Source organism: Oryctolagus cuniculus, chromosome 13 (genome assembly GCF_964237555.1).
Source record: "Oryctolagus cuniculus chromosome 13, mOryCun1.1, whole genome shotgun sequence".
NCBI lineage: Eukaryota > Metazoa > Chordata > Mammalia > Lagomorpha > Leporidae > Oryctolagus > Oryctolagus cuniculus.
In genome coordinates, this window is record NC_091444.1 from 102,848,706 (window position 1) to 102,869,972 (window position 21,267).

At 42.3% G+C, this 21,267-nt stretch overlaps 1 protein-coding gene and 1 pseudogene across 4 annotated transcripts in view; one reads left to right on the top strand and one right to left on the bottom strand.

Moving 5' to 3' along the window:
• Positions 1-21,267, top strand: part of LOC103350869 (coiled-coil domain-containing protein 7) — an 81,099-nt gene that overhangs the window by 18,296 nt on the left and 41,536 nt on the right. For all 4 annotated transcript variants that reach the window (XM_070056097.1, XM_070056095.1, XM_070056096.1 and 1 more), the window contains exons 4-7: positions 8,741-8,824; positions 13,090-13,110; positions 14,118-14,150; positions 20,285-20,421. In XM_070056097.1, coding sequence (XP_069912198.1) covers positions 8,741-8,824; positions 13,090-13,110; positions 14,118-14,150; positions 20,285-20,421 — 275 coding nt within the window. The remainder of the gene's footprint in view (positions 1-8,740; positions 8,825-13,089; positions 13,111-14,117; positions 14,151-20,284; positions 20,422-21,267) is intronic.
• Positions 1,074-8,502, bottom strand: LOC138845085 (uncharacterized; annotated as a pseudogene).

The following is a 21,267-nucleotide window of genomic DNA, read 5'->3' on the forward strand; positions in this document are numbered from 1 at the left end:
CAGTCCTGGCTGCTCCACTTCCAATCCGGCTCCCTGCTAATGGCCTGTGAAAACAGTGGAAGATGGCTCAAGTCATTGGGCCCCTGCAACCCCATGTAGGAGACCTGGAAGAAGCTCCTGGCTCCTGGCTTCAGCTCAGCCCAGCCCTGGTCATTGCGGACATTTCGGGAGTGAACCAGCAGATTGAAGACCTCTCTCTGTCTCTGCCTTTCTCTGTAACTCTTCCTTTCAAATAAATAAAATAAATCTTTAAGAAAAAAAAAAGCAAAGATGTTCTCTTTATCTTTAGTTTTCAAAACATAATTATGTCCAAATGAGATTTCCTATGTATTTGTTCTGTCTGGTGTCCACCCAGCTGAGTCTGTGGATTAATGTTTTCAGTAAATTTGGAAAACTCATTATTTCTTCATATATTTTACTGTTTCCTCTCCTAACTAACTATATATATACATATATATACACACACATATATATATTACTATTTGATAAGTGAATAAAAAATAGTTCTTCTGTTCCATTTGTTTCAATGTTTTCTTTCTGTTCTTCAGTTTAGACAATATATATTACCCTATCTTCAAGATAATTAGTCCATTCTGTAGTGTCTGATCTGCTGATAGTGCTATCTGGTGAATATTTGATTTCAAATGTAACAACTTTGATATCTTCAATTATATTTTGATTCCTTTTTAGAAGTTTTTATCTCTCTGGCTATTATCTACCTCTCCACCTATTTTTTTCTTTACCTGAAAATTCTTTTGTCTTGCCAGTAATACTTTTTTTTTCAAGCTAAACTGTATACAGTTTTATTAAAGATTCTTTTCATAAACAGTCATGGTATTTCAGGCAGGACATAGGCTGACAGTCGTGAACTGTATACAACAACTTTCAACTCCCTTCTTCAATGGACGACCAAAATCAGAAAGCTGCTATAAAACCCAGTGAAATCTCCATGTGATGGTCTGCAAAGGGGAGGTTTAGAGGGAGGGCTGACATTCCACGTTTAGCACATTGTTTAACAACTTTTCATAAGCCGACCCTGACTTCCAGGAAATGAAATAAAAATGGCAGAATGGTCAATCTGCAGATCCACGATCTAGAAAAGGATCCGTTGCTCTTTTCGGGTGCCCCATCTCAGGGCTGTCACTGTGAAGTCCAGATGGCCTGTCATGCTGCTGCCAAATTGGGGTCAGGTCCCAACAGGTCTCTGGGTTTGAGAGAGTTAAGTCTATGCTGAAGGCAGACAGGGACATAAAAATCAAATTTAGTTTTTCCATGCCACAAGGTTCTGTGCCCGGTGGCTATGTGTCACAGGCAGGGAATCCCTACGGGGAGCTGAGAGGAAGTCTCTCAAAGCTACAGGGGGATGGTGTTTTCCCCGTCAGTCCAGCTTCGGAGACCTTCTGTTAGTGACCTCTGCTCCCTCCCACAAAACAACAAGGAAGTGTTCTGTGTGCTAACAACATAGCTTGAAAAAAAGTAAAACTCTGCTTTTTTATAAAACTTGATAAAAACAGTACGTCAAACTGTACAGTCACCAGAAGTACACAGTTAACAAAAACGCACACCCTTCCCTTGGCTTCTCCAGCACCTTCCGCTTTCTGGGCCTGGTCTGTTTTGGCGTCTCCGTTTTCTGCAGGGTTATTCCCGTCCTTGCCAGCATCAGCTTTTCCCTTTTTCCCTTTGGGTACCTTCTCTCCCTTTTCTGCAGGGGCCTTTTTAGGCTTGGGTTCTGGCTTTGGAGGAGCTGGTTTTTGTTCTTCACCTTGGCCTTATCTCCTTTAGCATCCTCTTCAGCCTTTCTCTGGGGCACAGTGGTGGCTGCAGCATCGGGAGGTAGGCGCTGGGCACGGGGCCATGCAGTGGTGCACGGGCTTTGGTCAGTCCAGAGGTTGTTCTTGCCCCTTCTTCTTCACACTGCTGCAATATATTTTTAAAAATATTTAATAAATATTTTAAAAATAATAAATATTTTTAAAAATATTTAATAAATATTTATTTGTTTGAAAGGCAGAATTGAGAGAGAGATAGTTTTCCACGTGCTGGTTCACTCTCTTTATGGCCACATTGGCCAGAGCTGGACCCATCCGAAGCCAGGAGCCAGGAGCTTCTTCCAGGTTTCCCATGTCGGTGCAGGGGCCCAAGTACTTGGGCCATCTTCTGTTGCTTTCTCAGGCGCGTCATCAGGGAGCTAGATTGGAAGTGGAGCATCTGGGACTCGATCCGGTGCTGTGCCACACAGCACTGGCCCTGCCAGTGGCAAATTTTTAAAAATTCCTTGTCTGCTAATTCCAGTATCTGTGCCATAAGTGTGATTATTTCTCCAGACTAATTTTTTCTTTTGATTTTGCATCATATTTTCCTAGTTGTTCCTGTGTTTTATATACAAATATTTTTTTTGACAGGCAGAGTGGACAGTGAGAGAGAGAGAGACAGAGAGAAAGGTCTTCCTTTTGCCGTTGGTTCACCCTCCAATGGCCACCATGGCCGGCGCACCGCACTGATCCGATGGCAGGAGCCAGGTGCTTCTCCTGGTCTCCCATGGGGTGCAGGGCCCAAGCACTTGGGCCATCCTCCACTGCACTCCCTGGCCACAGTAGAGAGCTGGCCTGGAAGAGGGGCAACCGGGACAGAATCCGGCGCCCTGACCGGGACTAGAACCTGGTGTGCTGGCGCCGCAAGGTGGAGGATTAGCCTAGTGAGCCGCGGCGCTGGCCAGAAATATTTTTTTAAAAATTTTATTCATTTATCAGAGAGAGAGAGAGAGAGATTTCCTATCTGCTCTTTCACTCCACAAATGCCTGCAATGCTGGAGCTAGGCAAGGCTAGAACTGTCATATGGGTGGTGGCAGGGACCCAAATATTTGAGTCACTGCCTGTTACTTTCCATGCTGGGAATTGGCAGGAAATTGGAATTGGGAGCAGAGTTGGGTCTCAAATGCAGGAACTCTGACATGGGATGTGGATATACCAAATGGCATTTAACTACCAGGTCAAATGCCCACCTCTGTTTTTATGTGTTTTGCTGGATTCCTAGCATTGTATTTAAAAGAACATTGAAAACAGGTATAAAGTTTTGTTTTCTAGAGAATTGTTATTGTTTCTTTGTTATGTAGGGTGAAAGGCTAATAATTCTCTTATGAACTGAATTGAACTGAAACTGGTATACAGTTAATCTTTTTTTTTTTTTTTTTTTTTTTTTTTTTTTTTTTTTTTTTGACAGGCAGAGTGGACAGTGAGAGAGAGAGAGAGAGAAAGGTCTTCCTTTTTTTTTTTTTCCATTGGTTCACCCCGCAACGGCTGCTGCGGCCAGCGCACCGTGCTGTTCCGAAGCCAGGAGCCAGGTGCTTCTCCTGGTCTCTCATGCGGGTGCAGGGCCCAAGCACTTGGGCCATCCTCCACTGCCTTCCTGAGTCACAGCAGAGAGCTGGACTGGAAGATGAGCAACCGGGACAGAGTCCAGCGATCTGACCGGGACTAGAACCCAGTGTGCCGGTGCCGCAGGTGGAGGATTAGCCTAGTGAGCTGCGGCGCTGGCCTACAATTATTCTTCAATATGGTTGATTTCTCATATGATTTGTCTAATCTATAATCTCTCCTATTGTTTTCCATGTAAGGCTTATTTCGATGATATTTTCATGTTTTATTAAACATTTTTTAAAAATTTGAGGGACCAGCGCTGTGGTGTAGCAGGTAAAGCTGCCACCTGCAGTGCCGGCATCCCACGTGGGTGCAGGTTCGAGACCCGGCTGCTCCACTTCCAATCCAGTTCTCTGCTATGGCCTGGGCAAGCAGTAGAAGATGGCCCAAGTCTTTGGGCCCCTGCACCTGCGTGGGAAGCCCTGGAGGAAGCTCCTGGCTCCTGACTTTGGATTGGCTCAGCTCTGGCCATTGTGGTCATCTGGGGAGTGAACCAGCGGATGGAAGACCTCTCTCTCTCTCTCTGCCTCTCCTCTCTCTGTGTAACTCTGCCTTTCAAATAAATAAATAAATAAATAAATCCTTTAAACAAAGTTTATTTGAGAGGGGCCGGGGCTGTGATGTAGTGGGTAAAGCTGCCGTCTGTGGCGCCAGCATCCCATACGGGCGCTGGTTTGAGTCCTGGCTGTTCCTCTTCTGATCCAGCTCTCTGCTATGGTCTGGGAAAGCAGTGGAAGATGGCCCACGTGCTGGACCCCTGCACCCTCTTGGGGGACCTGGGCACTTCAGTGTGGGATGTGGGCATCCTAAAGGATAACTTACTGCTAGGCTAAATGCTTGCCCCAATCTTGTCAGTATTTGAGCTGGCAGGAGTTTGGAATTCAGTTTTAAATCGTCTTGATTCACATTTTGGTTTGGTTCTGACAGTGTTTTAGAAGCACTGTGCCATAGAACCATGCAGGATGACATTACTTGGACCCTTCTTTATTATAGTTCTATAAACACTAATTACCATAATTACAAAAAATTGAAAGATTTCCATTATCCCAGAAAGCTCCACTTAAGCACCCTTTGTAGTAAATTTTCTCTTCATACACTGACTCCAGGCAACTACTGCTCTGTCATATATAGTGTTTGCCTCTCATAGAATTTCATATAAATGGAATCATACAGTATGTGGCCCTTATTTATTGAACTTTTAACCCCCTTATTATCATCAAGTTTTTGAGATTTATTCATGTTGTTCTATGTATTAGTAGCTTTTTCCTTTTATTGTGAAGAATATTCCATTTTGTGCTATGCTACAATTTGTTTACTTATTCATCAGCTAATAAACACTTGGATCCAGTGGCTATTTGGGATGTTATGAATGAAGCTTCTATTAAGATATATGTGTAGGCTGGTGCCGTGACTCACTAGGCTAATCCTCCACCTGTGGCGCCGGCACACCGGGTTCTAGTCCCAGTTGGGGCGCCGGATTCTGTCCTGGTTGCCCCTCTTCCAGTCCAGCTCTCTGCTGTGGCCCAGGAGTGCAGTGGAGGATGGCCCGAGTGCTTGGGCCCTGCACCCGCATGAGAGACCAGGAGAAGCACCTGGCTCCTGCCTTCGGATCAGCGTGGTGCACTGGCCGCAGTGCACCGGCCGCGGCGGCCATTGGAGGGTGAACCAACAGCAAAAGGAAGACCTTTCTCTCTCTCTCTCTCTCTCTCTCACTGTCCACTCTGCCTGTCAAAAAAGAAAGATATATGTGTAAATCTTTGTAAGGACATATGTGTTCATTAATCTTGGATAATTAAGAGTAGAATTGGTAGCTTATAGTATATGTCTAACTTTATGAGCAACTGCCAAACTGTTCCCACATGGCAGTACCATTTTGTATTCCCACAGCTGTGTATGAGAATTTCAGTGACCTTTCATTCTCATCAAAACTTGTTATTGTCAATATTTTCTAAAGATTTATTTATTGTTTGAAAGGCAGAGTTGCAGAGAGGCAGAGAGAGAGAGAGAGAGAGAGAGAGAGAGAGATCTTCCATCTGCTGGTTCACTCCCCAAATGGCTGCAATGGCCAGAGGTGGGCCAATCCAAAACCAGGAGCCAGGAGTTTCTTCCAGGTCTCCCACATGGGTGCAGGGGCCCAAGGACTTGGGCCATCTTCTGCTGCTTTCCCAGGCCATAGCAGAGAGGTGGATCAGAAGTAGAATAGCTAAGACTTGAACCCGTGGCCATGTGGGCTGCCAGTGCTGCAGACAGCGGCTTTACCCGCTACACCACAGTGCCAGCCCCTATTGTCAGTGTTTTTAATTTTAGCTATTTATAATGATTATGTAGATAATATTTTCTGCCATGATGTTGGGAAATTAAAATTAAGAATGGAGTTGTTTGGTGGTAGAAAATTTTTTGTTTGGAAGTTCTTCCTCATCTCAATCCGTCTGCCAAGGCTAATTGGATATCAAAAGGGTCAGGTGAGTTTTCTTCATCCCTTCAAATTTTGTTTGTCAGTGCCAGGTCTGCTTTTAGACTTCTCAACTTCCTCCTTCCATCATGTCCCCTTTAGATGTGGATATGGCTTTGGTTTGCTTTCATTTATAAAGCTTCTATTCTGTGGACTTCAATTTACACATCTTCCTTGTGTTTGCTCCTTTTCAGAATTCTTAAGCATACGAATTATTTTATATTTTTTCTTTTGTGATGTTAACACTTTAATGTCTTTTTATGTCCTCATCTTGATTGGCATTTTTGAACCCCTTCTAAAAGTCTTTCTAGTAGTTTTATTCCAAAATTTTTTGAGTCTCATTGGCTTAGTTGAGATACATGAGAGATATGTGACTACCCTTAACAGTAAACAGGCCTGGGAAACTTAATATAGTTATTAGCTATGTATATTGCTATTTCAAAAAAAAAAACAACTCAGTTCTGATTGGGAGGGAGAAAGGATGAATCAATATACAGTAGACAGCTATTAGTCTCTATTGTAATATATTCTGCTTGTCTCACAACACTACCATTGCTGTAATTCTTTTTTTTTTTTTTTTTTTTTGACAGGCAGAGTGGACAGTGAGAGAGAGAGACAGAGAGAAAGGTCTTCCTTTGCCGTTGGTTCACCCTCCAATGGCCGCTGCGGCCGGCGCACTGCGCTGATCCGATGGCAGGAGCCAGGAGCCAGGTGCTTTTCCTGGTCTCCCATGGGGTGCAGGGCCCAAGTACTTGGGCCATCCTCCACTGCACTCCCTGGCCACAGCAGAGGGCTGGCCTGGAAGGGGGGCAACCGGGACAGAATCTGGTGCCCCGACCGGGACTAGAACCCGGTGTGCCGGCGCCGCTAGGCGGAGGATTAGCCTAGTGAGCTGCGGTGCCAGCCCATTGCTGTAATTCTTGATGGCTTCAATATCCATGTGGAAGAGGTATTCACATACTTAGCATTTCAGTTAACTGAATTTCTTTCCTCCATTGATCTTACCTTCTTTTCCCTCTGTATCACTGAATACCAAGATGACATTTTCTGGTCCTTGTCATTACCGATTACTGTTCCCTAATTTGAATTGCAGTCATCCCAGTCTCTAACCACTACTCCCTATCTTTCCCACTCAAATCGATGAATAATTCTGACTGGAAAAAAAAAAAAAACCTTTGAGTTCCCTGGGACCTGCAATCCATTGATTCCACTGTCATTTTATTGTCCCAGATCCTCTCTAAATCCCTATTATACAGCTTAAATTCCATGGTCCATTGTTATTAGCGTATCCCTGTCCTACTTTGTTGAACGTATTTGGTCAAACCAGTCTCCATCTTCTTTATTATCTGTGGCACCTGAATGTGGGTCAAGAACATCCCCAAGTGTGCTAGTGGACTTGCTGTGTATATGTGATTTGTAACTCTTTTTTTTTTTAAAGATTTATTTTTATTTATTTGAAAGATAGAGTTACAGAGAGAGGTAGAGACAGAGAGAGAGAGGACCTCCATCCGCTGGATCATTCCCCAGATGGCTGCAATGGCTGGAGCTGTGCCAATCCAAAGCCAGGAGCCAGGAGCTTCCTCCAGGTCTCCCACACGGGTGCAGGGACCCAAGGACCCGGGCCATCTTCCGCTGCTATCCCAGGCCACAGCAGAGAGCTGGATCAGAATAGGAGCAGCCGGGACTAGAACCGGCACCCATATGTGATGCCAGTGCTTCAGGCCAGGGCATTAACCCACTGCACCACAGTGCCAGCCCCGATTTGTAACTCTTGCCTATTGATTTTCCCAATCTCTTTGAAGATTTTTTAAAAAATATTTGTTTTATTTAGCTGAACGAGTTACAGCGGGAGAGAGAGGGCGCGCGTGCAAGAGAGAGAGAGATGGGAGAGGAGAAAGAGAGCTTCCATTGGTTGTTTTACTCCCCAAATGACCCCAATGACAGGAGCTGAGCCAATTTGAAGCCAGGAGCCAGGAGACAGGAGCTTCTTCCAGATCTCCCACATGAGTGTAGGGGCCCAAGGACTTGAACTATCTTCTGCTGCTTTCCCAGGCACATTAGCAGGGAGCTGGATTGGAAGTGGAGTGGCTGAGACTCTAACTGGAGCCCATATGGAATGTCAGCACTGTAGGCCAGAGCTTTAACTTGCTGTGCCACAGTGCCAGCTCCAAAGATATTTAAGCTTTTAACCTCTCTTCCCATACATTTATAGAGTTTTCCCATGACAAAATTTGGGGTACTTGTAAGTATGTAAAGATAATGTTCAGGGAATATATTCTTCATGGAGGAGCACTAACTCACTCTAGACAAGCACCTGAGATTTATTTTTCATAGGTCAATTATTTGATTTAGAAATCACTATTCTATTAGAAGAGATTTATTCATTGTGTCATTTTAATTTGGATTTATTTTTTCCTCCAAGTTTCTATTTGCCTATTAGTTGAGAGGGAAAGACTCCAGCTCTTGGCATGTATACTTATAGTCACAAGTCATAGTTCATATTCATCTAATAGAAAGAGATGTTCGTAAGGTATACACACAATGGCTACCCTTTCTGGGCCACCCATAAAGACTATAATGCTGCAGACCTCGATTTTCTGCGACTGTGTAGAGGAGAATGAAGAGAGGGCCATAGTTGGGTATATGTAATGAACAGATCACTCTCCAGAACGTATTCTTCTTCCTCTTTTTCTTTCTGGGAGAGTTTGTTAGTATAGCATTTGAAGCATAGTTTCCTCTCCTATATGTTTGTAGAGATCTATAGCATGTAAAAATTATAATATCTCCAAAATAGTTAAATATGGTGAGATAGGCCAGTGTGATATGGATTCTGAAATAAAAATAGCTTTGTTTTGTTACTGTTTTTGAAAGGTTGGGGATGATATGAATTTGTTCCTGCAGCGCTGTTCACACTTGGCTACTCAGCTAGAAGATGCAGTTAAAGAAGAGCATAATGTATGTATTCTGTGCAAACTGCCAAGTGTAAAATATTGAGACATGTATTGGTTGTTAAAACTTGAATGTGATATCCTGTCAGCAATGTTAGCCTTAGGTTCATTGCCATAAGGAGTTATAAAGGGCAGTGGAAAGCATTCACTTTATTAACGTAGGCATTCAAATCTGTGTATTTTCCTTTGATTATACATTAATTAGGTCATTTGTAATTTCAACTTTAATATTTATATTTTGTTGTGGTCTTTAAAAATGAGCTTATATGATAAAAGTAATATGAAAGGTCCTCAAAATGTTCATGGAAAATTTTATTATGCAAAAATCTTACAAAATTCTTTTGGACCAAAATAAACTTTTTTTTTTAAAAAAAGATTTATTTGAAAGGCAGAGTTACAGAGAGAGAGAGAGAGAGAGAGAGAGAAAGAGATCCTCCATCCGTTGGTTCACTCCCCAAGTGGCTACAATGGCCAGAGCTGAGCCAGTCTGAAGCCAGGAGGCAGGAGCTTCTTCCAGGCCCCCAACATGGGTGCAGGGGCCCAAGGACGTGGACCATTCTCTGCTGCCCCAAGCATATCAGCAGAGAGCTGGATCGGAAGTAGAGCCGTGGGGACTCCAACTGGAGCCCACCTGGGGTGCTGGCACTGCAGGTGGTGGCTTTACCCACTACGCCACAGCACTGGCCCCCTAAATAAACTTTTTTTTAAAAAAAGCTTTGTTTATTTATTTGAAAGGCAGAGTTACACACAGAGAGAAGGAGAGGCAGAGAGAGAGAGGTCTTCCATCCACTGGTGCACTCCCCAGTTGGCTGCAATGGCTGGAGCTGTGCTGATCCAAAGCCAGGAGCCAGGAGTTTCTTCCGGGTCTCCCACACGGGTGCAGAGACCCAGGGACTTGGGCCATCTTCCACTGCTTTCCTAGGCCATAGCAGACAGCTGGATTGGAAGTGGAGCAGCCGGGTCTGGAATCAGTGCCCATATGGGATGCTGGCACTGCAGGTGGCGGCTTTACCCATTACACCACAGCACCAGCCCCAAATAAACTTTTTAAAGTCTGTGTTTCAGTGAACTTTATGAAGCATCCTTTGATATAATTTCAGTGGCATTTATTTAACAATTTTAAGATTATGGATGTTTTGATCATTTATTATATGAAATGTGGTAATAAGTGTTCTGTGTATGTATAGCACCGCTCTTTAGTTACAGTATTTTGTAGGATTTAAAAGATTGCTGGATCTTAGTTTGATGTTAAAGAAAATTTATGGACTGGCACCGCGGCTCAATAGGCTAATCCTCCACCTGTGGCACCGGCACCCCAGGTTCTAGTCCCGGTTGGGGCACCGGTTCTGTCCCGGTTGCTCCTCTTCCAGTCCAGCTCTCTGCTGTGGCCCAGGAGTGCAGAGGAGGATGGCCCAAGTGCTTGGGCCCTGCACCCACATGGGAGACCAGGAAAAGCACCTGGTTCCTGGCTTCGGATCGGCGCGGTGCACAGCAGCCATTGAGGGGTGAACCAACGGAAGGAAGACCTTTCTCTCTGTCTCTCTCTCTCTCTCACTGTCCACTCTGCCTGTCAAAAAAAATTATGGCAGGCCATTGTTGAGGACTGAGTTCCTGTGGTAGGCCTCCCATAGACCAGAACAAACCAGAATGGTGTCACTCATGGGAAGGGCCTTTGGCATGTCCTGTGGTGCTTCCCATGTGCTGGGGTAGAAATGCCTTAGGTATGGAAGCGGTGGAAGTGAGGTAAGGCAGATGATTTCCGCCTTCCACTCACCCGGGTCCCCTTCCCTTGCTGTGGCCCTTCCGTCTCACACACGGCACTGCCAGGTGTGGCCAGCTGCCTCCCTCCTTTGGTTTTCACCCAAAGTTAGAAAAGTTCGGAGGGGTGACTTTTAGTCATCAGTGGGGACTTTATTGATTTATTTTCATTTTAGCAGTTATGCAGGGTAAGGGTTAGGGCACAGGAATTGCACTCAGGATGTTTCATTTCAATGTCCCCTGCCATTGATGTGGGGGACCTGAATGGAGTTTCTCGTTCCTTGCTGTAGCCTGGCCCAGCTCTGGCTATTACAGCCATCTGAGTAGTGAACTGGTAGATGGAAGATTGCCTTGTCTCTCTTTCGCTCTGCCTTTCAAATAAAATAAATCTTTTTTTTTTTTTAAAAGACTAACTTTGGGATATTATTTTCAAGAAAAGAAAAATATCTGAAACATATCAAAAGACAAAAAGTATAGTTTAAAGAACAGAAGAAGCATGAGCACTGCATTCACATATAGCAGCATCATTTGAATTGTCTTACCAGGAATTTAAACCAACTGTGATTAACAGCCAAGGGTTCTAATGAATAAAGTAGACAGAATGCAGAAGACGAGCAATGTAAGCAGATGAGATTCTAAGAAAGAACCAAAAAAAAAAAAAAGAAGAAGAAGAAGAAGAAGAAGAAGAAGAAGCAGCAGCAGCAGCAGCAGCAGCAGCAGCAGCAGCAGCAAAAAACACTGAAATAGAAATGAAGAATGCTTTTGATGGACTTATTAAATTGGTCATGACTAAGGAACAAATCTCTGAGCTTGAGGATATCATAACAGAAATCTCCAAAGTGAAAAAGCAAAGAAAAAAATGACAAACACAAATTAAACCTGGACAGAATATCCAAGAACTGTGAGACAAGTATAAATAGTGCAACCTATGTATAATAAAAATACCAAAAAGAGAAGGAAACATTGCACACACATAGATCAGAAAGTTCAGAACATCAAGCATCAATGCCAAAACAAAACCTTACACCTGAGCATGTTATTTTCAAATTACAGAATGCAGCAAATAACATAGTTGAGAAGGACATTGTTCTCCTAGGTTTTAGTGATTTTAAGTAATTATAGAACTCTAACTACAAAGAATGGCTGAATTGACATGGTAGCATTTCTCTTCAGGTTCCAAGGCAGGATGGGTGGCTCTGAGAACCTTGGAATCTCATTTCACAGTGGAAAGAATTATGTCACTTGTAGATAATGTAACTTAGTGGAATTTCTTACTAAACCATTATATAGGTGGTTCAGACATGAATTCTGATTTGGTTTGGTATATTTTCTAGACAGTAACCATATTTTTTTTTTTTTGCTTAGATCTAGGCTTTCTTATAATTAGTGATTCTCAAACTTCAGCATGCAAAGCAATAACCTGTAAGAAAGTCTAGGTGATTGCTGGACCCACTCCCAGAGTCTCTGACTCCATAGATGCAACAACTTCCATTACTAGCTAAGAATGTTTATTGGTGGTGCTGATGTTGTTGGTTGTGGAGCCATACTCTGAACTGCTAATGTGGTTAATATTGCAGAAAGGAACTTTAGAGCAATTTTATATTTGTTCTGTTGTAATTCCCCCTCTTTAATAATGTAAAAAAAACTTTTACCCAACTGTAATGTGGTATTTTGTGAGTTTTTTTTTGTGTGTGTGTGTTTGTGGTAAATGTAACTGTTTTAACCTTAAATTTAAGTGGTAAGTGTAGATATTTTGGACTGTATAGTTGGGTTTTATATATTCAGTTTCTTACAATCTCCCAAACCAATTATTTACATTTTACATGTAAAGTATCAAGTGGTAGAATAATGTTTTATATCTTGATTTTTATAAGTTCCTTAGCAAGAACAAAGTTGCACTGAAGAGATACTGTTGGGAAGGTAGTGGTTTTTTTGTTTTTGTTTTTGTTTGTTTGTTTGTTTTTGCCAGGCAGATTTAGACAGTGAGAGAGAGACGGAGAGAAAGGTCTTCCTTCCGTTGGTTCACCCCCTCCAAATGGCCGCTACGGCCAGCGCTGCGCCAATCTGAAGCTAGGAGCCAGGTGCTTCTCCTGGTCTCCCATGTGGGTGCAGGGCCCAAGCACTTGGGCCATCCTCCAGGTAGTGCTTTTCATTATTGTATTTGCTGCTATATGAATAGAAAAATGGTGCTCTTCTGAGGAGAAATTATATTGTATTCTTTTCCTGTATTAAGAAAATATGAAATAATTATATGAATTATTTCAGGGCCTCCTAATTCAAATCTGTAAGGATGAAAATTTATTTTTTATCCTAGAAGTAAGTTGCCCAGAAAGACTAGACATAAAAATACCATCTTTAAATATAAAAATATTACTATTTAAATTATACATTTTTAAGGTTGTACTTGAACAATTAGTACATTTTGTGATTAAACATGGTAAAAGACTTGAACTATATATTATATAATGTTTGTAAAGATTTTGTTTTTAAATGTATTAAAACTTTATTTTTCAGGTTTTGGACACACTTTTTAAGGTATGTTCAATGTATTGCAGCTCAAGTATACTAACTTAATAAAAAATGCATGTTAATGAAGCTGTTTTCTAAGGTTTTTAAAAAGAATTACTTTATTTAGTTGAAAGTTAGTGTTACGGAGAGAAAAGGAGAGCTGGAGATAGACAGACAGACACAGAGAGACAGAGATCTTTCATTCACAGGTTCACTCCACAAATGGCCTCAGTGGCTGGGGCTAGGTCAGGCTGAAGCCAGGAGCCAGGAGCTTCATCTGGGTCTCCCACATGATTGCAGGGTCCCAAGGACTTGGGCCATCCTTCACTGCTTTCCCAGGCACACCAGCAGGGACCTGGATAGGAAATGGAGCAGCTAGGACTTGAACTGACTCCAATATGTGATGCTGGCATCACAAGCAATGGCCCAGCCCACTATGCCACAGCACCAGCCCCAAGGTTTTTTGTTTGTTTGTTTGTTTGTTTGTTTGTTTTTAAATCTTAGAGGGAAGGTGCAAGGGAGAGAGGGAGAGAGAGGGAAGAAGGGAGAGAACACTCCCATCCAGTGGTTTATTCCTCAAATATCCACAATAAGTGGGGCTGGGCTGAGCTGAAGTTGGGAGGTGGGAACTCAGTCCAGGTCTACCATGTAGGTGGCAGGAACTCAATTACTTGTCCCATCACTGTTGCATTGCATGGTCTGTGCTAGCAGGAAGCTGGAGTCAGGAGCTGGAGCTACGAATTGAACTTGGGCACTCTGATACAAGTTGTGGGCATTTTAACTGCTAGGCAATATGCCTGGCTCAGGTGTCTATGTTTTGAGGAAGTTAAACAACTCCCAAAGTTACTGCTATATATATTTAAAACTTCTAGTTCAGCTGTATTTTTCATAGCCCCATTCTGAGCTTTAAGTGATGTTTGAATAAGGACTGGTGGAAGAGCTACAGTCACAGACACACATATTTGTGCACATTGATTTCACTGCTGAAATAAACATGTCATCAACTAGTAACAGTTTTCTTTCTTTTTTTAAAGTGGTTCCAGCAACAGGTCAATCAGATGGAGGAGGTAAGAATAATGTTTCTTAGTTGTTAATTAAATGATATTTGATCATTTGAAACTAATTTTAAATAACTGTCAGTTGTAATCTTTGATTAAGGTAGAAAAGGAATAAATGAGTAGAATAAAATGTTTCTCAATGATTTATACACTATATTCCTGCATATATTTGGTACACTTCAAGTTTTACTGAAGATTCTTCCTCCTAAAATCAAATAATATAAATTAAATTATTTTTCTTTTTGTAATTTACCCAAATAAATGACAAGAGAGAATTTATCAATGTTAAAATTTCTCCTGTGTTTATAAAATCATGTGTAGTATATACACAGACATAAAATTATATATTGATTTTCTCTACACTAATAATTCTTTTTTGAGGCAGAATGACAGAGAGAGGACAAGACAGAGATAAAAAAAAAAAAAAAAAAAAACTTCTATCTGCTGATTCACTCCCTAATTGACTGCAATAGTCAGAGCTGGGCCAGACTGAATCAGAAGCCTGCAACTCCATCTGGATCTCCCAGAAGGTGGTAGAGGCCCAGGCACTAGGGCTATCTTCAGCTGCCTTCCCACACACACTAGCTGTGAACTGGATTGGAAGTAAAGAAACTAGGACTGGGTGTTACAAGTGGGCCTAACCTGCTGTGTCACAGTGGCGGCCCATAATCACATTTTATTTATTTATTTTTTAAATATTTATTTATTTATTTGAAAGGCAGAGTTACAGAGAGACAGAGGCAGAGAGAGAGAGAGAGAGAGAGAGAGAGAAAGGTATCTTCCATCCGCTGGTTCACTCCCCAAATGGCCACAATGGCTGGAGCTGGGCCAATCCAAAGCCAGAAGCCAGGAGCTTCTTCTGGGTCTGTCATGTGGGTGCAGGGGCCCAAGACTTTGGGCCATTTTCTACTGCTTTCCCAGGCCATAGCAGAGAGTTGGATCAGAAGTAGAGCAGCTGGGACTCAAACCAGTAGCCATATGGGATGCCAGCATTGCAGATGTCAGCTTTATCTGCTACACCACAGCACCAGTCCCAATCATTTATTTTAATGATGATCTTTTGCACTTTTGAGTTTCAGATACTTTACTGCCACTTTGAGAACTACTGGTCTCTGTCCTTAGGTGTTTTTAATTTTATTTTTGAAAAATCTTTATATGTGCTGTTAATATAACACAGTGGTTTCTGTGGTAGCTTTAGTGATTTAGAGAATTATTCTGATTCTCCTGTGGCCATGCTTATGGTTCACTGTAATTAAAAACTCTTGAAGCTCAGGTCCTTTAAAGAAAAAAAAGGCTTATTTATTTGGGACTAAATACTAAGGGATAAAGGTGGAGACTTCTCTTACCTCTGGCCTCAGAGTTGACAACTCTTGTACACTCTTTGCTTTGGGATAGATATGGCTGATACTGGAAAGTTGTTAGTGGTGGTTGTTTGTTGGTGGTACAGTGACCACAATCTTTCCAGAGAAGTACTGTGCGGGTGAAGCCCATCATCCTGCTACCCTCTTATAAAATTTCTTATTTGCAACTTGGGGAATTCAGCTTATCTTTTACCTATTTTTATCTGTCAACCTCTTTTCTTCTTTTTATTGTTTTATTCATGGATTTGTCTTGCTGTCCTTGTCATCTTCTTCTTCCTCCTCTTCTTCTTTTCTTCTTCATTCATTCATTTAAAAGGCAGAGTTACAGACAGAGAGAGACAGAGAAAGAGATATTTCCCATTCCTTGTATGGTCACAATGGCTGGGGGTAGGCCCAGCCAAACCCAGGAGCCTGGAACTTCATCTGAAGTCTCCTGTGTGGGTGGCAGGGACCCAAGCACTTGGGCTGTCCTCTGATGCTTTATTAGGAGAATTAGCAGGGAGTTGGATTGGAAGTGGAATATCCAGGATTCAAACCAATACTCATATAGTATGCCAGTGTTGCAGGTGGTGGCTTAACCCACTGTGCCACAGCACCAGCCCCTTGGTTCTTTTCTCCTTACATCAACCCTGTCGGTGCACATGACCCATAAAACCTCAGCCTTTCAGTTCCTCGACTCTCTCAGTTCTAAATTCCTAGTGTCTCTCCTTATCCTTGGCTTCCACTTCTAGTCACATTCTAGAGCTTGTCATTAACCTAATTGTTTCATCTTGTTTTTTAAAAGATTTATTTATTTATTTGAAAGGCAGAGAGAGAGAGAGAGGGAGAGAGCAAGAGAGAGAAAGAAAAAGAGATCGATCATTCATCTGCTGGTTCACTCCCTAAATGGCTCCAACAGCGAGGGCTGGGCCATGCCTAAGCCAGAAGCTTGGCACTCCATTCTGGACTCTCAGCTGGGTGACAGGAGCCCAAACACTTGGAACATATTCCACTGCTTTCCCAAGTGAATTTTTAGGGAATGGGATCAGAAGTAGACCAGCAGGGACTTGAACCAGCACTCATATGGGATTCTGGCTTTCACAGGTGGTAGCTTAACATGCTGCACAACAGTGCTAGCCCCACAAATTGCTTTATTTTAAAAATCACTAATTAAGGCAACTTACATTACATTAAAAAACGTGCTTGTTGAAGTCATTGGAGTGTATGGTGAGCTGCACCAGAGAAATGTAAGATGATCTTGGAGCCTGTCCTTTTCAGGGTTTTCCTGGAACCTGTGCCCCAGAGGTCTATTTGAAGTGTTATAACTGATAATCCCACTGCCTAGTCCATGTTGCTTTAGTTCTGTGCCACCACTATTCTGTTAGAAAGGACTGTGGTCAAATTTAACCTCCGTTGGTAAATACAGTGTATTAGAGTTTAATCAAGAGACAAAAGCCATGTAGTAATTTGATTAGGAAAAGTTCATTATGAAGAATTATAATGGAATCTCTATTAAGTGAGTGTGACAATTCTATAGAACATAGGAGTAGCAGATACAGGGAACAACCTCTATCCATGGTATAGAAGCACACAGTACTCAGAGAAGAAACAAATACCCCCAACCCCCAACCCTCCCCTACTTCCGATCCAGGGATAAGCTCCAGACCTTCTGATTGGCAGAGAAGTTTCATGGCATGTTGAGCAGGTGACACTTGAATTCACTGGACATTACCCATGGGGGTGGTACACTGGGAGCTGTCCACTGTGGTGTTGGGAAGAGACCTCTTCCAGGGAGGTGCTGTGCCTTTTGCTGGGACGCTGTCCATAAGGATGGTTCACTGGAAAGCTTTCCACAGGGAGGTGCTGGTGGATTTTGCCAAGTTCTAGAGGAAGCTAGGCATGGGAGTGTGCAGGGACCTTGGCAGGAAGCCATCCATGGGGGAAGCACTGTTGAAACTTGGCAGAGGTGAGCACTATGGGATACACTGTGCTTGTCCTAGCAGGAAGTAGAGAGCAGATAAGACTAGGCAGAAAAGCATTTTCCTTCTCCAGTGCCTCCATGGGAGCCTCTACGGGCAACACCATGCCATCTATCTAGTAAGAGATCTTACAAGCAAAGCAATGCAGCAAGGATTTTTGAGGTAAGAGACAGTGGGTTGAAAGTGTTCCTGATGGGTACAACACTATTGTACACTATGCTTATGATTGATGACCTCTTGGGATCGTGCCTTTGTTTGTAGAACTTCCTTTAGGTTTCTTGTTTCCCTTGTACTTTTTCTACATCTATTTTGCATATCTTCCCTATACCCAATCTCAGATTTCCAGTACATTACCAGAATTTACTTCCTGCTATTATATCTTAATCCCATTCCAGGTAGTCATTACTAAAATGAAGTCTGTTCTACCTGTGCAGTTGTAGAATTCCTCTTTGCTAGGTGCTACGGCTCTGCCTTGACTTCCTTGACTTCTTGCCCCCTGGCTTTCCCTCCCGTCATAAGGATTGGAAATGTCCATGTGGACAGATCTCTGCTATTCTCCTGTCAAAACTTCCTGACTTCAGTGACTATTCTGCTTAGTTACGTCTCCATGTATTGACTAGTTCTAGGCTTCTTTCCCTGTTTTTTTTTTTTTGTTTGTTTGTTTGTTTTTGACATTTATATTCATGCTGAACTTCTTTTAAAAAATTTTTCTTTTTTAAACATTTTTTTCCTTTTAAATGTTTATTTATTTACTTGAAAGTCAGAGTTACACACAGAGAGAAGGAGAGGCAGAGAGAGAGGTCTTCCATCCACTGATTCACTCCCCAGATGACTGCAATGGCCGGAGATGTGCCGATCCGAAGCCAGGAGCCAGGAGCTTCTTCCAGATCTTCCATGCGGGTGTAGGGGCCCAAGGAGTTGGGCCACCTTCTACTGCTTTCCCAGGCCATAGCAGAGAGCTGGATTGGAAGTGGAGCAGCTGGGACTTGAACTGGTGCCCACACGGGATGCTGGCACTGCAGGAGGTGGCTTTACCCACTATGCCACAGCGCTGATCCCAAAAGATTATCTTTATTTGTTTGAAAGTCAGAGTTATATATAGAGAGAAGATACACACACACACACACACACAGAAAGAGAGAGAGAGAGAGAGAGAGAGAGAGAGAGAGAGAATGATTCTTCCATCTGCTGGTTCGCTTCCCAGATGGCAACAATGGCCAGGACTGGGCCAGGCTGAAGCCAGGAGCTTCAACCAAGTCTTCCACATGGGTGGCAGGGGCCCAAGTACTTGAGTCATCTTCCACTGCTTTTCCAAGGCCGTTAGCCAGGAGCTGGATCAGAAATGGAGCAGCTGTGACATAACCAGTGCCCATATGGGCTGTTGGCATCACAGTTTGTTGCTTTACTTGGGAAGCCACAATTCTGATCCCTGAACTTCCTTTAAGTAGACCTATTATGTAGAATACTAATTATGATGTGTTATCTTATTCTATGAATCTTACTCATTCTCCTCACTGACCATTACTTTAAGTTTATAAAAATATATTTGAAATGAAGAGCAATGGAGGGATGGAGGGAGGGAGAGCAAGAGAGAGAGGGAGAAAAGGAGAGGGAGAGGGGGAGGGAGAGGAGGAGAGGGAGGGAGAGAGATTGAGAGAGAGAGAGAGAGAGAGAAAAGCAGGGAGGGAGGGAGGCAGGAAAGAAGGATGGAAGGATGGATAAATATCTTCCATCAGCTAGTTTACTCCCCAAATGCCCATAACAGCCAGGGCTTGGGCAGGCTGAAGCCAGGAGCTAGGAACTCCGTGTGGAGCTCCCATGTAGGTGATAGAGAGCCAAGTACTTGAGCCATTATCTACTACCTTCTAGGATACACCTTAGTAGGAATCTGGAATTGGAAGTGGAGGTGAGGCACTCCAATAAGGGATGGGGGCATCCCAAGAGACTACTTAACTCACGGTGCCACAATGCCCAATTCTTCCCACTACTTCTTAGGTTGGTTTATTCCAGAGAACTTGTGAAATTCTACATGAATCTCAGGATTCCCACATATATTCAGAAACGCCAGCTGCACAGACCTTTATATATCAATTTCTGGGAATTATTAGAGACTATTAGTCCTTGAGAGATAATTACTGTCTTTCCACAGTTTATCACATTGAGTATTCTTAGAAAGTAATTCACCATTGTAAAGATCTTGAGTTGTATTTATTATCGTTAAACTGGCTCATTACTCCTGTGTATTAAAATAGTAAACAGAGGATTAGATTTTAGTTTTGATATGTAAATGTTATCAGTAGCCTGTAATTCTATTGATAATTGCTCCTATATTTGTAAAAAAGATTAAGAATTGTATGTTAGGCCGGCGCCGCGGCTCACTAGGCTAATCCTCCACCTTGCGGCGCCGGCACACCGGGTTCTAGTCCCGGTTGGGGCGCCGGATTCTGTCCCGGTTGCCCCTCTTCCAGGCCAGCTCTCTGCTGTGGCCCGGGAGTGCAGTGGAGGATGGCCCAAGTGCTTGGGCCCTGCACCCCATGGGAGACCAGGAGAAGCACCTGGCTCCTGCCATCGGATCAGCGCGGTGCGCTGGCCGCAGCGTGCCGGCCGCGGCAGCCATTAAAGGGTGAACCAACGGCAAAGGAAGACCTTTCTCTCTCTGTCCCTCTCTCTCACTGTCCACTCTGCCTGTCAAAAAAAAAAAAAAAAAAAAAAAGAATTGTATGTTATAAAAATTACTTAGATTTGGTAAAATATGAAATTATTTAATGAGATATGGGAGCAAAATTAGCATTTCTTTAGTAACTGGTTAATTTGATCATTTTAGATAAGTAAAGATCAAACTCCTCTAGAAGAACTTCTAGCACCTGATTCCGCAGTCAATTCAAATATTGCACAAGCATTAAAACACGAGCAAAAACTTGAAGAACTGAGAAATCGTCTTAAACAGGTTTCTGAACCTATGTAAGTGAAATATGTAAGAATGAACTGAATTAAACATAAGAGATAATAATAATTAACATAAATGTAAGATAATGGGTAAGATATTAGGGCTATATAAGACAAACCAGGATTAATCAGTTTGAAAGTTTTAATAATCTGAGATGACACTATCCAATATGATAGTCACTAGTCACATGTAACTGTTAAAAATTCAATCCAGTTCAATTAACAAAATCAGTTTCTCAGTTACAGTAACTATATTTTATTAGCCATCACTGGCTTTGAAATATCTGGCTTACAAATTGCTTTCTCAGTTTGATCAGATAGCTTACAGTAATACTTGGAAAACTACTTAAGGTATAATTAAATGTTTCATCACTTATGAATATCTTCTTGAAAAATTGTATAATCAATTTATCGAAGTAAAACTTTTACATCTGTCATCAACTTCTTTGAATTAAACATAAATAAAAATCATTTTATTTTATATTAACACTAAAAAGTACTCATAATTGAAAGGAGCTACTATTTATTATGTAATTTATTGATATCTCTCTCTCTCTCTCAATGACAAGAAGTAAAGGAATGAGAGTGACACTTGAATTGAGTACCATGGGTCTTGCTTAACTGGAGCCTTGGTTCAGAGGCTCAGGACTATTCCTCTGGGCTATTTATTCTGAGGCATGAAATTAGCTTCAGAACTCTACACTGATATTTGATTTTTAAGAGTCTACTGTGTGCTAGGTATTTTTACAGTAGCTTTCCATGTGTATTTTCATTTGATCCTTGTAATTACTTCATTGGAAAGCACTAGTATATCCTAGTTTTAATAGAGGAAGAATCTGAAGCTCAAAGAAATTAAGTAAC